This window comes from Podarcis liolepis, assembly GCF_965112155.1.
Source record: "Podarcis liolepis genome assembly, chromosome: 17".
Classification (NCBI taxonomy): Eukaryota; Metazoa; Chordata; class Lepidosauria; order Squamata; family Lacertidae; genus Podarcis; species Podarcis liolepis.
Genome location: NC_139571.1, coordinates 25913988 through 25927575, shown reverse-complemented (window position 1 = coordinate 25927575; position 13588 = coordinate 25913988). Strand labels below are relative to the sequence as shown.

General features: G+C 40.8%; 1 protein-coding gene across 1 annotated transcript in view; it reads left to right on the top strand.

Annotated features, from left to right (window-relative positions):
• FREM1 (FRAS1 related extracellular matrix 1) overlaps positions 1–13588 on the top strand; it is a 77108-nt gene that overhangs the window by 24242 nt on the left and 39278 nt on the right. The window contains exons 10-18 of the mRNA XM_083482097.1: positions 165–307; positions 1286–1482; positions 3177–3267; positions 4132–4299; positions 5231–5439; positions 7686–7779; positions 9754–10006; positions 11591–11785; positions 13163–13348. Of these exons, the coding sequence (XP_083338223.1) occupies positions 165–307; positions 1286–1482; positions 3177–3267; positions 4132–4299; positions 5231–5439; positions 7686–7779; positions 9754–10006; positions 11591–11785; positions 13163–13348 (1536 nt within the window). The remainder of the gene's footprint in view (positions 1–164; positions 308–1285; positions 1483–3176; positions 3268–4131; positions 4300–5230; positions 5440–7685; positions 7780–9753; positions 10007–11590; positions 11786–13162; positions 13349–13588) is intronic.

Genomic DNA, 13588 nt, shown 5'->3' with positions numbered 1-13588 from the left:
TTATAAAGGGTCATATTCTCCTCCATAGTGGAGGTATCAGTAAAATACTTGGGTTTTTTATTTTAGAAAAACCACAAAGCCTTCACAGGAGCACCATTATGGCGTTAAATACAAGGCCCTAATTCTTATAGGTCTAAAATGTATTTTCTTCTGTGATTCACCAGGTTATCCTGTCACTAAATTTCTTCAGAAAGATCTATTCAATGGGATCATTTACTACCATCACTTAGGAGGAGAAATATTTGAAGATTCCATTGAATTTGTTCTGTGTGACTGTAATGATCCTCCCAATCTTTCTGAAACTCAGGTATGTCATTGGGGGATATATTGCAAGGTCACGAGGGAGAACACAATGACACCTGTGTTTTATGAATGTCATTTTATTGTTGACTTTTTATGCTTTTCACTTAATGTTGGCAGCATAGTTTTTTTGTGGACTCCACTGCTAAACATGCTCACTGTGGGATTTTCTCCCAAGTAAACATACATAGGTCCTGCCCACCTAGCAGTTCGAAAGCACGCCAAAGTGCAAGTACATTAATAATTACCGCTCCGGCGGGAAGGTAAATGGCGTTTCCGTGCGCTGCTCTGGTTCGCCACATGACCCGGAAGCTGTACGCCGGCTCCCTTGGCCAATAAAGCGAGATGAGCGCCGCAACCCCAGAGTCGTCCACGACTGGACCTAATGGTCAGGGGTCCCTTTACCTTTTAAACATACATAGGAGTATACTGTAAAATGTGATAGTCTACTTTTCCTTAAACCAGAAGGATTCAGCCCATTATATAACTAAAGTGCTTCACAAATTTCAAGGCTATGTATCAATGTTCATGGAAGGGATTGCATAGCAGGCAAACAGAAAACCTGAAATTTCCTTAATATGTTGAATAATTAGACACAATCTGGATAACAGAAAATGCTGGGATTTATTTGTAATATCTGTCTTTCTGTCTGTTCTGTCTGTCTGGGTTTCAACAAATTGAACTTGTATGTAGACATCTTTAAAAACAACAGTCATGGGCAGTTCAAGAACCCAAGTTTAAGATCTCATGAAAAAATACATTGTAAAGTTTTCAAATAGTGACTTTAACAGAAATCTATTGAATCACAGGACACTTGAAGAATATTTTAGCATCTTTTCCTGTCTTGTCAGTTCTTCCAGCAGATGCTAAATGCTTATTGTCTAACGCTATCTAAACACCATGGCCTTTTTGCTGCAATATTTCCAATGACCTGGGTGTCCTGACCACCACCACTATATAATGGTTTTCTAAATCCTTACACTAGGAAGTCAGAGTGCACATAATTCCTTCAGATGATCAACTTCCCAAAGAAATTTCAGGGACGAGCCGCCATCTAACTGTCAAGGAAACTGAGATCGCCCATCTAACAAAGAAACATCTCAGTTATATCGACAGAGAAGCGCAGGAAAGGGAGATCATCTATACTATAACTTCTCCCCCATTCTTCTCTTCTGTACACCAGTAAGGCTTGTGTGAATGGTTACTTCTCATAAGAAAAGGGTGCATTTTCAAAATGTTGCATGGCAGAGCTGGTGATGACCTAGCAAAATTCTGATTAGTAATTAGCATTTGTATTTGTGTTCCTTGGATAGGGGAGTTAAGAATGTTTTCAAAGGAGTCTGACCAAAGCCTATTTCCCCTTCTTCTTCATTGCCCACATGGTGCCAGTCTCGGCCTTGCTAGCTACCACTGTCATTTTCCATCCTTAATTTATGAACAGATGTAAAACTGTTAATGCACACAAACATACATGGTGAAGCACAGCAGCGGTCAGAAGATAATGAGCCAGCAGGAAGCAAAACACTGCCCCCCAAATTTCAAATCTGCTTTGAGAGAAGATGTGAAAGTGCAGTTCTGTAGGGTTGCCATTTTTTTAAAAAAAATTGAAAATTTGGACACAAAAGTTGTTGAGTTGTTTTTTGGGCTAAAGTTGTTGAGCTTTTTCTGCAAACCCCCCCCCCCAAAAAAAAAAAATTACGCCTTCTGACATGGATTTGCATAAGCCTGGGCTTTCCTGGACATTTGTACCGATTTTCAGATGCTATTTCTGACGTATGAATCCAAGGAAATCAGGGAAATCCCAAACGTATGGCAGCCCTAGGTTCTGAGAATTGATGTCTCCTATTCAACTGCTCAGATCTTTTTTGAAGCAGCAAGCACAGTCCAAACAACTGGATATAGACCGCAAAGCATGAACCCTACAATCAGTTCACCATCCAAGGTTTTGACCGTGTGGCTTCACATAGCACTGATAGATGGATGAAATGACAGGAAATTAAGGTTAAAAGGCAATAAGCTACATGCATACACATCCTAATTGCATTTCAAATTTTGCTTGCTTTGATTTCCCAATCCATTGTAAAATTATCTGAAACAGTAGAGATGGGGAGTAGGGTTATAACTTCTTTCATGTTCCTGTAGCTTAGTTAGATGAATTTTTGCCTTAAAAAAAGGAATGAATTGTCATTTCCAAATCTTTGAAATAAGGTCACCCCGAAATCAATGAATCGATTTTTGTATATGCAACTCTATAATGTATTATATAACATGCATAGCATGTATTATAATACAGGAAGATTAGAGCTTGCAAATTTTCTAATGCTTGTACAATATTTCAAACACTGTGCATAACTTCTTATTGCTTAGAATAAACAGAGGTTCTTGTGTGACATTGTATATTGCCACTGAAACAAATATTAAAAGTTAAGTTTAGTTGTTTGCCCTCAAAGCTTTCCATATAGACCAATATTTGGATTCTTCTTCTAGAAAGTTCAAAACAGTTTTAGGAAGTTCCAGACAGCTGTAAAAGTTCAAAAGAGTTCCATAAAGTTTTTTGTGTGTTTTTTAAGTGCTAATATTTATGAGTAGTAATACAGTGATTCCAACTTTGCATTTCAGGGTGACCTTTTCACAACTGAGAAGAATTAGTCCCTTTTTCAGTGTTTCTAAGCAAAAGTCCATCCCTTTATGATACAGGAAATAATTGTGGGGGGGGGGGGTCAGAGTAAAAATATATAATCCTAAAGGGGAGATGGTGACTATTTCTGGTGAGGGAAATTAGTTTTGGGATGTACATTTGTATCTTCTTTTGCTATTTAAAAAGTTATATGATTCTGCATATGTGTTCTCTATTATGACAATACCTTTCTGTGCAGCCACATGGACGCTGGGAAACTGTTTATGGTTGACAGCATTCCTAAACTGATTAAGGATCCTGCTACTCCGTCACTGATATCATTCACACAGGTTAGTTATCAAGGTTAAAACCTGTCACCCAGTAGCCTCACGTCATACAGTTGTACAGTTGTACCTTGGTTGTTGGTTGTGGAACTTGGACGTTTTGGCTTCCAAACGCCACAAAACCAGAAGTAATTGTTCCAGTTTATGAACCTTCTTTTGGAACCCGAACATCTGCAGCTTCTGATTGGCTGCAGGAGCTTCCTATAGCCAATCAGAAGCTACAGTTTGGTTTTCTGATGATTTGGATTCCGTTTGACTTCCAAGGTACGACTGTATATGGGATCTTACTGTAATTATTATTATTATTATTTATTAAGTTTGTATACAGTGGTACCTCGGGTTAAGTACTTAATTCGTTCTGGAGGTCCGTACTTAATCTGAAACTGTGCTTAACCTGAAACACCACTTTAGCTAATGGGGCCTCCTGCTGCCACTGCGCCACCGGAGCACAATTTCTGTTCTCATCCTGAAGCAAAGTTCTTAACCTGAAGCATTATTTCTGGGTTAGCGGAGTCTGGAACCTGAAGCGTATGTAACCTGAAGCATATGTAACCTGAAGGGTATGTAACCCGAGGTACCACTGTATCGCCATATACCTGCAGGTATATGATGATTAGAAAACCAGTGGAGTTTATTACTGTACCCTTTATGTTTACCAGGAGTAGCACACTGTGGCCCTGTAGATGTTGTTAAACTACAGTTCCCATCATCCTTTGGCCAAGTGGCTGGGGCTGATGGAAGTTGTAGGTTCTCCAACCCTACTGTATTGAATGCAAGGTATACTATACCGTGGATAGTAATGCAAGTTTAGATTTGGGAATTGGGGGGGTGAATATATCCCTTACATTTTGTTTGTTTTTTTGCTCCTAGCATGCCATAAACCACATGAAAGTGGCTTACATGCCGCCGTTGCAAGATATCGGCCCTGAGCCTCAGTATATCCATTTCACATTTTCAGTCAGCAATCGACATGGCAACACTTTGCAGGGGATCTGTTTTAACATTACCATTGTCCCAGTAGACAATCAAGCTCCAGAGGTATGACTGTAATGCTAACAGGAACAAGAGAAAATTAGATATTCGACATTGTTCAGGGTTGAACTTAGCTAAAGAAGAAGAAGAAGCTGTTGTTTGGGCTTGTGAATTTTTTTCCTTTTTGTTGTTTCGGCTCTTGAATGATGAAATCAAAGTATAATATTTTTAGCATTAGATCATGTCTTCCCTAAACACATTTAAGAAGGATAAGTTTTGCTTTCCATCCTGCTGTCTCAGAATAGAAACCACACATTATTTGGACAAACATGTGTTTCCCAAGCTTGTGGCTTTTCATTAATGTGAATACAGGGCAGATTGTATCATTTGCATGGAAATACTGGTGGGCTGTAATGGGAGTGCTTACTCCCTCCTTTATAAAAAAATATATTTTATTGTTTCAACATTTTTAACATATGCAGTCAAAACACAGTTTTGTCTTTTCTCTTATTTTTCCAACTTCCCACCTCTTTTTCCATGGAGTTGTTGTTTCTCTCCATCTGCCACATCTGATCTTCTATCTATCAAATCATAATCACAATAATATACTCGAATTACTTCTATTGCCCATAGCTCAAATTCTGCTCACAAGTTCATCATACTACTGTATAATATTTCTTTAAATTTATGGGATCTCACTAACTCTAAATGTAGCCAAACAGGGGCAAATTTCACAAAACGCAACCAATATATGTGTGTTTGTGTGTGTCGTTGGTTACCCTAGTTTCTTTCTTTTTCTAAAATCGTATTCCTGGCTTAATTACAATTGTATAAAGCTTGCACTGTGGCCGTCCTGCAAATACTGTAGGTAGATCATCTCCCCTTTTTCAGCTGTGCAAAATGATGTGGTAAAAAAAGATTACCTCAAGGTAAAAGGATCAACAAAAGCATCTTCTGAGAGGAAGACTGGAACTTTTCTCTCTTTCCTTCTGTTCAGGTGTTCACAAACAACTTGAAAGTAGAAGAAGGGGGGTCATGTACCATTACAGAGGGCCACATTTTGATTTCAGATGTGGACACCAAACAGGAGAACATCCGCATCCATCTGCTAAGGCCACCTCTTCACGGAGCTGTTGAGCTGGCTGGGATTCCTATGAATCAGGGGGACTGGCTCACCTGTGAAGACCTGCACCTGTCCAAAGTCAGGTTAGAAGGCGCTGAATATATATATGCCTGCTCTGTTCTTGATGTAGATTCTGCTAATTCAACCCATGAATCAAAACAGTACTGAGAGCCGAAACAAATGACTGTAATGTATGTTTTGATGAACTCCAGCAATTGACCTGTAGATTGAGGATCAAAGGTTGGAATCTCTCTCTCTCTCTCTCTCTCTCTCTCTCTCTCTCTCTCACACACACACACACACACACACACACACACACACACCCCTGCAGCTACAAAGCTAGAATGCCAGTGAAGGCTGGTACAGAACATCGTCTCTGATATGCTTGTTTTGGTTGGTTGGTTGTGTTTGTTTTTTGAGACAGGGCCTTTTCCGCTCCACTGCAAAGCAGGAGAGGGCAGACTTCAGGCTTGTGGGACCTATTTTGTTTTGTTTTGTTTACATAAAAAGATCTTGCCCAACAACTTATTCCGAGCAACTGATGTTCAGAAGCATGTTGCTTCTGACAATGCAAGTGGAACTCGGACCATGTGGCCAGTAGCCTCTTCCTTCATGAATAGGTCTAATCCTTTTTTCAATGTGATCCAAGTTGGTGGGCATCACTGCCTCCGATAAGAGTGAGTTTAGCTATGTGCTGCATGAAGAAGTACAGTGGTACATCTGGTTAAGAACTTAATTCGTTCTGGAGGTCCGTTCTTAACCTCAAACTGTTCTTAACCTGAGGTACTACTTTAGCTAATGGGGCCTCCCGCTGCCACTGCACCGCCGGAGCACGATTTCTGTTCTCATCCTGAAGCAAAGTTCTTAACCTGAGGTACTATTTTTGGGTTAGCAGAGTCTGTAACCTGAAGTGTCTGTAACCCGAGGTACCACTGTACTTCATTATTACAAACCTAAGGTCTGCCACCACTGGCAAAAATACTGGCCTAGTGGGGTGACATTCTCTGAGAACGCTCAGCTGTTAAATCTGTCAGCAGTACCAAAACCGAACTCAAAGATTATTTCATGCCCATTCCTGGATTCTTTTTTCAGCCACCTAATTTAATGAGGGAGGGAAGCTTTATAGTTACTGCTGTTGTTACACAACGGGCAGTAAGTAAGCCTTGAAGGTAAGTAAGTGAAGCATGCCCAGTGCAGCGTTAAATTAATCCCTGTGGTGGTATCAGTACCACTACTAACTACTCCAGTGAAGGAGGAAGAGAAAGGAGGACCATAACGTCAACCTCCGGCTTCTTCAGGTATGACAGGGAAAGGGCCCTGTCTGATACCCTGAAGAGAGTACTGGAAATAATATTATTTATGGTTTTGTGGATGCTTTTTACTGATTTTATTTTTATACGTTGTATATTGCACTTGATTTTTTTTATTGATTTTTTTAAATGAAAGGGCAGGTTATAAATATGCAAATAAATACATCGCCCGGCTGTGAGTGTGAAGGCGGCTCCCCACAAGGCCCTTTCCACCTGGCCAGACTCACCAGCCTTACTGAAGAGGCTCTTCATGAGGCCGGAGGAACATCACCCGGCTATTGTTTTATTCTTATATTGATTTAATATGCTGTACACCGCTTTGAGATTTTTATTAAAAATATAAAGCGGTATAGAAATTGAAATAAATGAATACCCTAATTTATTTTGCAGAACGATAAAGTAGTAAGAAATTGGATTATCAAGCACACAAATGCCAATCCCATCTATTCCAGTCAATCAGCACTAGGTTTTATTGTGAATCAAAAGACTCCTTGCCGAAAGGAGCAGCGATGTTTTTCAGCCACTGGGCAAAAGGCAAGCTTGCCTCAGGTTCTGGCCTGGCAAGGGTTGGCAGACAAAACAACTGCTTGGTATCCCAGCTTCTCCTACAGGCAGTGGCTTCAGGCGCTCAGAAGTCCACCTGAACTCAAGGGAGGCCATAGTTCAGTGGTTTGCATGCAGAAGGTCTCAGGTTCCATCTTTGGCCTCTCCAGTTGGGGCTAGGGGTGTCCGAAACCCCGAAGAACTGCTGCCACTCAATGTAAACAGTGCTGAACTAGGTGAACCAATGTTCTGCCTCAGTATAATGCATTTTCCTATGTTCCTTCCTAAGTTTTGATGCCCCATCCCCTTTCTTTGCCTTTCACCTCTATCTTTAACTACTAACGTAGATTCGTTAGATCTCTGGGCAAGGACTGTGAATTCCTATATATTGCACATTGTAATAGGTGTGTGGTGCTGATGGCAGCAGTGGTAACAATGCAAACATTTGAAATGAGTTCAGAATCTTATCCCTGCAGGTATCTTCACGACGGTTCTGAGGTTCTGCTGGACCGTATCCTGCTTGCAGCTACAGACGGTATCAATTCCTTTGAGTTCATTCTGCAAGTTCAGGTCAGTGTGAGATTCATCAGAATATTAGTTCTCAAGAAGATGACAATTTTCAGGGGCTTTGTGGTTGCTTTAGAAACTGGGAGGTCTTGGACGAGATAAGGATTCTTCTGCACTTTTGAGGATTATGTTATATGTGTTTGATGGGTACTATAGTAAGAGATACCTGCACCTTTCAGTTTTTCCTGTACTGTCAGGGATGAATCCACTCAGAATTAAATGCTGAAAAATGCAATGCATCAGCAAAAGAGAGATGCTTTATTTTTACGTATGAATGTTTCATCCTTAAAGGACTTGAAACCACTTGCAAATAAACACTGTGCTGTGTTTTGTATAAATTTGGCCCTACCATTGTTTGCTAAAACTCCCTAGTTTATTAAAAGTCAAAAATCAGGTTGGATATATTGGGATGTTTTAGTTAATGTTGCTCATACTCTGAGTAGCCACATGGAGATTAATGGGTGTGATTAACTTAGGTCCATTCAGTGCGTTGTTGTTGTTTTGTTGTTGTTGTTGTTGTTGTTGTTTGTGGGGGGGGGGTAACTGAAGGGTACGTAGTACCGGCACTTCTTTTATTTATTTATTTTTAAAAATGTGACACTTACTGTAACAACTTCATGGTGAATACCGGCACCTATTTTTCTAGAAAAAAAGCACTGAGTCCATCCATTTCAGTAGGTTTACGTGGAGTTGTATAAAGCCCATTATTTTAAAAATTAGGAAGATATCAGTACACTAGGGGTGTTCGCAGAGGGTTATGTTTCTACAGTTCTGGACCCTCAGTGAGACAAATAGGTGCTGCATCAAGTCAGTCAATCAGTTTATTGCATTTTAGCAAACAGCCAATATACACATAAGAAATAATAATACTATAATAATAGTAGTGATCTGCATTTATAGTCCTTAACCATTAAAGGATACATCATTTCCCATACCTCCTTTAAAATGTAGCATGGATCTGTAGAGCCTTAGCAAGAAATTCAGATATTCTGAAAGATATGTTCTTCTCTGCATTAGACAGCAAAAACACACACACAAAAACCTGCATGGTTTTTTAATAGCTGCATCAAAATTTATATATTTTTTTAAGTGTACGTTTATGGGGTTATATCCAAATGCATGGGACACAGGTGGTGCTGTGGGTTAAACCACATAGCCTAGGACTTGCCGACCAGAAAGTCGGCGGGTCGAATCCCCGTGATGGGGTGAGCTCCCGTTGCTCGGTCCCTGCTCCTGCCAACCCAGCAGTTAAAAAGCACGTCAAAAGTGCAAGTAGATAAGTAGGTACCGCTCTGGCGGGAAGGTAAATGGCGTTTCTGTGCACTGCTCTGGTTCGCCAGAAGCAGCTTAGTCATGCTGGCCACATGACCCGGAAGCTGTACGCCGGCTCCCTCAGCCAATAAAGCGAGAGGAGCGCTGCAACGCCAGAGTAGGTCACAACTGGACTTAATGGTCAGGGGTCCCTTTACCTTTATCCAAATGCATGCGATGGAATATGGATGCCATAAAAATAAGCTTGGGAAGTGATTCATTTTCAAGACAAGTAGTAGAAGGAGGGGTGCTTAACCCTTTCCTGGCCCACCATTTCCTTGCTCAAAATTGTACTTTCCAGAATTCTCTCTCTCTCTCCCCTCCCCCCATAACCCTTTGGTTAGGAGGTGGGATTTTGACTTAATATATGGGCTGGGAAAAGGTTAAACATCTCCTTCCCCCACTGTTCAATATCTGTCATTCCAAAGCTGCTTTTCTTTTCTTAATATATTATGTCAGTGCTCCCTTTCATGTTTGCACATGTGGAGATGTGACACCTATATTTAGAAACATTGACAAATTTCCTACCATGAAATGCAAAGATCTGCCTTAGGATAGCCTATCTGTAAGCGAATGCATGGGTTTCCACAATTTGTAGGCACAACCATGCTTACACACAGAAATGAATGGCCAGCACAGTTTTGCTCTCAAGCATATTTTTTCCAGGTGAATCCAGTAAATGATGAACCTCCTGTCATGAATGCTGACCTCATTCCCTCCATCGAATGCCCAGAGGGTCAGGCAGTGGCCATCACCTCGGAGAACCTTTATGCTACTGATGAAGACAGTGAAGACATGCAGCTGATGTTCATGCTCGCTCGAAATCCTAAATATGGGGTTGTGAAGAAAGATGGGATTGTGGTGGATCGCTTTCCACAAGTAGATGTTGTTTCTGGAGCAGTGGAATACGAACATACAAGTAAGTGTGAGCAATGCTCTGATCATATATCATAGGGTTGCCATATTTCAAAAAGTTTGGCCAACGTAGTTGAGCTTTCTTTGCAAAATCTCAAAAAAATGAGCTATTTTTAAATGAAATTTGCCAAAATCTATACTTCTGACATAGGCTGCCAAACGTCCAGATTTTCCCAGACATATTTTTACCAATTTCCACCCTTACGCTGTTTACGAGGGCCGAATACCGGCTCTATCCGGAAAATTCTGGACGTATCGCAACCTTTATCTATCCAGGCCAAGTCTTTATTCCTGTTACATGAAATTCCATTATAAGTGGTTGCAACCCTATCTTGGGGATAAAGGCTCCATTGGGGGGGTATTGGTTTTGTTTGTTATTATAGTATGTAATTTTGCAGATACTTTTCAGGGAGCTGCTGGGGGCAGTTTGCAGGGTGAGAGAGAAATCAGCTTCCACCTGCCCACTTCTTCATGTCGATCTCTGGATCCAACCCTTATTGAATAATAATGGATGTACCTTGGAAATAAAAACATACTGGCCATAGCCAAGCCAACTGGAAGCGCTTATCAGTTTCATTTATTTCTGTAAAAGAGATTGGAACATACCAATTTTAAGCAATGGGACTTCATAATACTTGCCAATTGTTTCCCAAATGGTTATTGGGGAAAATACAGAAACATGAACATAGAATTGCTTTAACATTAATAATTCCTATATATGGCTTATCTCTTAAGTGATAGACATATGTATTGATTTCTAGATCATTAGATTAACATTTTTTCCTGGGGGTAGTCTTTTATTGATTGCAGGAATTGAGTGGCATTGGCTTAGGCATTGGTCCTATCGACTAACCGGCTTCAGCCTGATTGCTTGAATCAGGGTTAACCGCCAGTATGGGGAGTCCTGCTGATGTACATCAACTAGGAGCTCCCCAGGGTCACTGCTCGGGGGCGTGCCTTAGGCCCACACCTCCATAGGCTTCGGACAGGGCAACGCCCCCCGGAATCCTTTACCGGACTACCCTTCGATTTGGGGGAAGGTGATGGCGCTTCCTTCCCCCCTTCTCATCTGCATAACAATACCCTTACCAATGCGAGCAGCTGGAGCAAAGAAGAGAGGGAAATCCTCGGCCGCGCTGGCCCTAAATAGCCCGGGCCACGCCTCCCTAGCCAGCCAATTTGCTGGCCAGGGAGATGATGCGTCTGAGGATTCCCCCAGTCTCGCGGGGGCTGTGAGTCAGCCCCCGTGCATGTGGGGAGGGCGTGGGGCCCGCAACCCCACCTCCTCTCCAGCTCGGAAGTGGCTTTCTGGTCTACAACTTCCATCTTCCTGACCATTGGCTGTGTTGATCATGGTGGATGGGAGGTGGAGTCCAACAAAATCTGGAGCACCACAGTTTAGCCATCATCGTTGGAAGGAATAAGTTACCATAACTGAGTAATTTTAGAAATCCCTCCCATTCTTCTCGTTTCTTCTTCATGACTATTGCTGAAAATATTTTGCACCTCGGCATTTTAAACAAATGTTTCTTGCATTGCAAAAATATCCTGTTTTATCTCTTGTTGTTTCTTTCTTTGTTTTCCCCAGGTGGAGAGATTGGCTTGACCCCTTTATTTGATATCCTTACCTTTGTTGTCTCGGATGATGAAATTGGACCAACAAATGAGTGTTGTTATGATGAATCTCCTTTTCCTCCTGTTCCGCTTCATAAATCTTTTCCAGTATATGATATTAACATCACAATATTTCCTATAGACAACCAACCACCATCCATTGTTACTGGTAAAACATCTTTACATTTATTTTATTTTATTTTATTTTTTGTATGCCCAGCTGGCTTGTTGAGAATTTAAGATTATGATTCAGGGCATATTAGAACAATGCTGAACTGTCTATGCTAATTTATTTACAAAGCACTTAAGGTTTTCAAGCCACTGTACAAAGATTTTTTTATTTAAAAAAATTGTTTTTCAGTTTTTAAAACTTTTTTACAAACATACAAATCCAATATTTTCCCAATAGACATATGTATATTTACCGCACCACTTTGTGGTTTCTTATATTTTTTAATTCTTCACAATGCATTTTCCTCATTATTCCAATTATTAATTATTCCCTACTTTTCCTTTAACATTAATTTTAACTGCTTGGTTTTAAATTAATCCTGCCAATGAACTTAAATCTATACAAATACTTTTCAAATATTCCACAAATTTCCCCCATTCTTTAATAAAGTTTTTTTCTTCTTGGTTACTTATTGCTCCAGTAAGTTTTACCATTTCAGCATAGTCCATTAATTTAATCTGCCACTCCTCCTTGGTTGGTACAGAATCGTCTTTCCATCTCTTTCTTTCTTTTAAGATGGCTTGAGACAGTTGTTCCGTGCATGCTTAGCTTAAAAATGTTGAAGTAAGGGATTTCCATGGGGGGAAAAATCACATAACCTAAATGAGTCCTACATGCCTAGACCAGACACTGCATCAATTCTCTGTGACAATTTCAATAGTTGTTTATTTTTTAATAACTGAGTGGTGTTATACGAAAGGCAGCTCTTTTGCCAGTAATGTGTGCATGTACACTACTTTTCAATGAGGTATGTATGAGTAACTTTGTGATTTGCAGTCTATCACCTAAGCAATGTTCTGGAAATGAAGGATTGTCCCAGCAGGGAAATTAAGCACTGATGCATGAAAAATGGTTCATTATGAGCAATTCATAACAGCTCTCAGGCAATTAATGCTGTGACAAACAGAGGTAACAACCGATCTTGAGCACTGCATAAACCATACTGAATAGCTTATCAGCAGAATTGTTTTGCAAGTGTGGTCCCCCCCCCCTTCTCCCTCCTCATTCAATTGGTGAGGATGAAGAGTCATTGGTACGGCACGACTGGAAAACATTGCTATCAAGCAGCTGAACGATGGCTTTCACCACCAGTTATCTGAGACATTTCTTTAGCTTTGCAATTCCGGCTACTTAAGTCACAACGTGCTTATCACTGAAGAAGTGTGCATGCACACGAAAGCTCATACCAATAACAAACTTAGTTGGTCTCAAAGGTGCTACTGGAAGGAATTTATTTATTTTGTTTCGGCTACAGCAGACCTACACAGCTACCTACCTGTGACTAGTACTTATCACTGTATCATTTGTTTGCAGGTGCCATGTTTGTTGTGGACGAGGGCACCTCGGCTGCCATTACAATTAACCACTTGTCTGCCGCTGATCCTGACACGAAAGCAGATGACTTGCAGCTTGTTTTAGCTTCTCCTCCCCAATTTGGGTACATAGAGAATATATTGCCTTCCCCTGGCTTTGAGAAAAGCAATGTGGGAATAAGCATAGGTATGTGTGCTACAGGGAAAGGCAACTTGTATTTAAATCTAGGCACATTGCCAACACCTCTGCAGTCCATTTTGCCTTCCTGTGGTCAAATGTATGCAGGGGCCATTACCAGTGAAGAATCAAAAGAATTGTAGAGTTGGAAGGGACCACTAGGATAATCTAGTCCGGTGTTTCCCAATTTTGGGGCTCCAGCTGTTTTTGCACTACAGTTCCCATCATCCCTGACCACTGGCCCTGCTA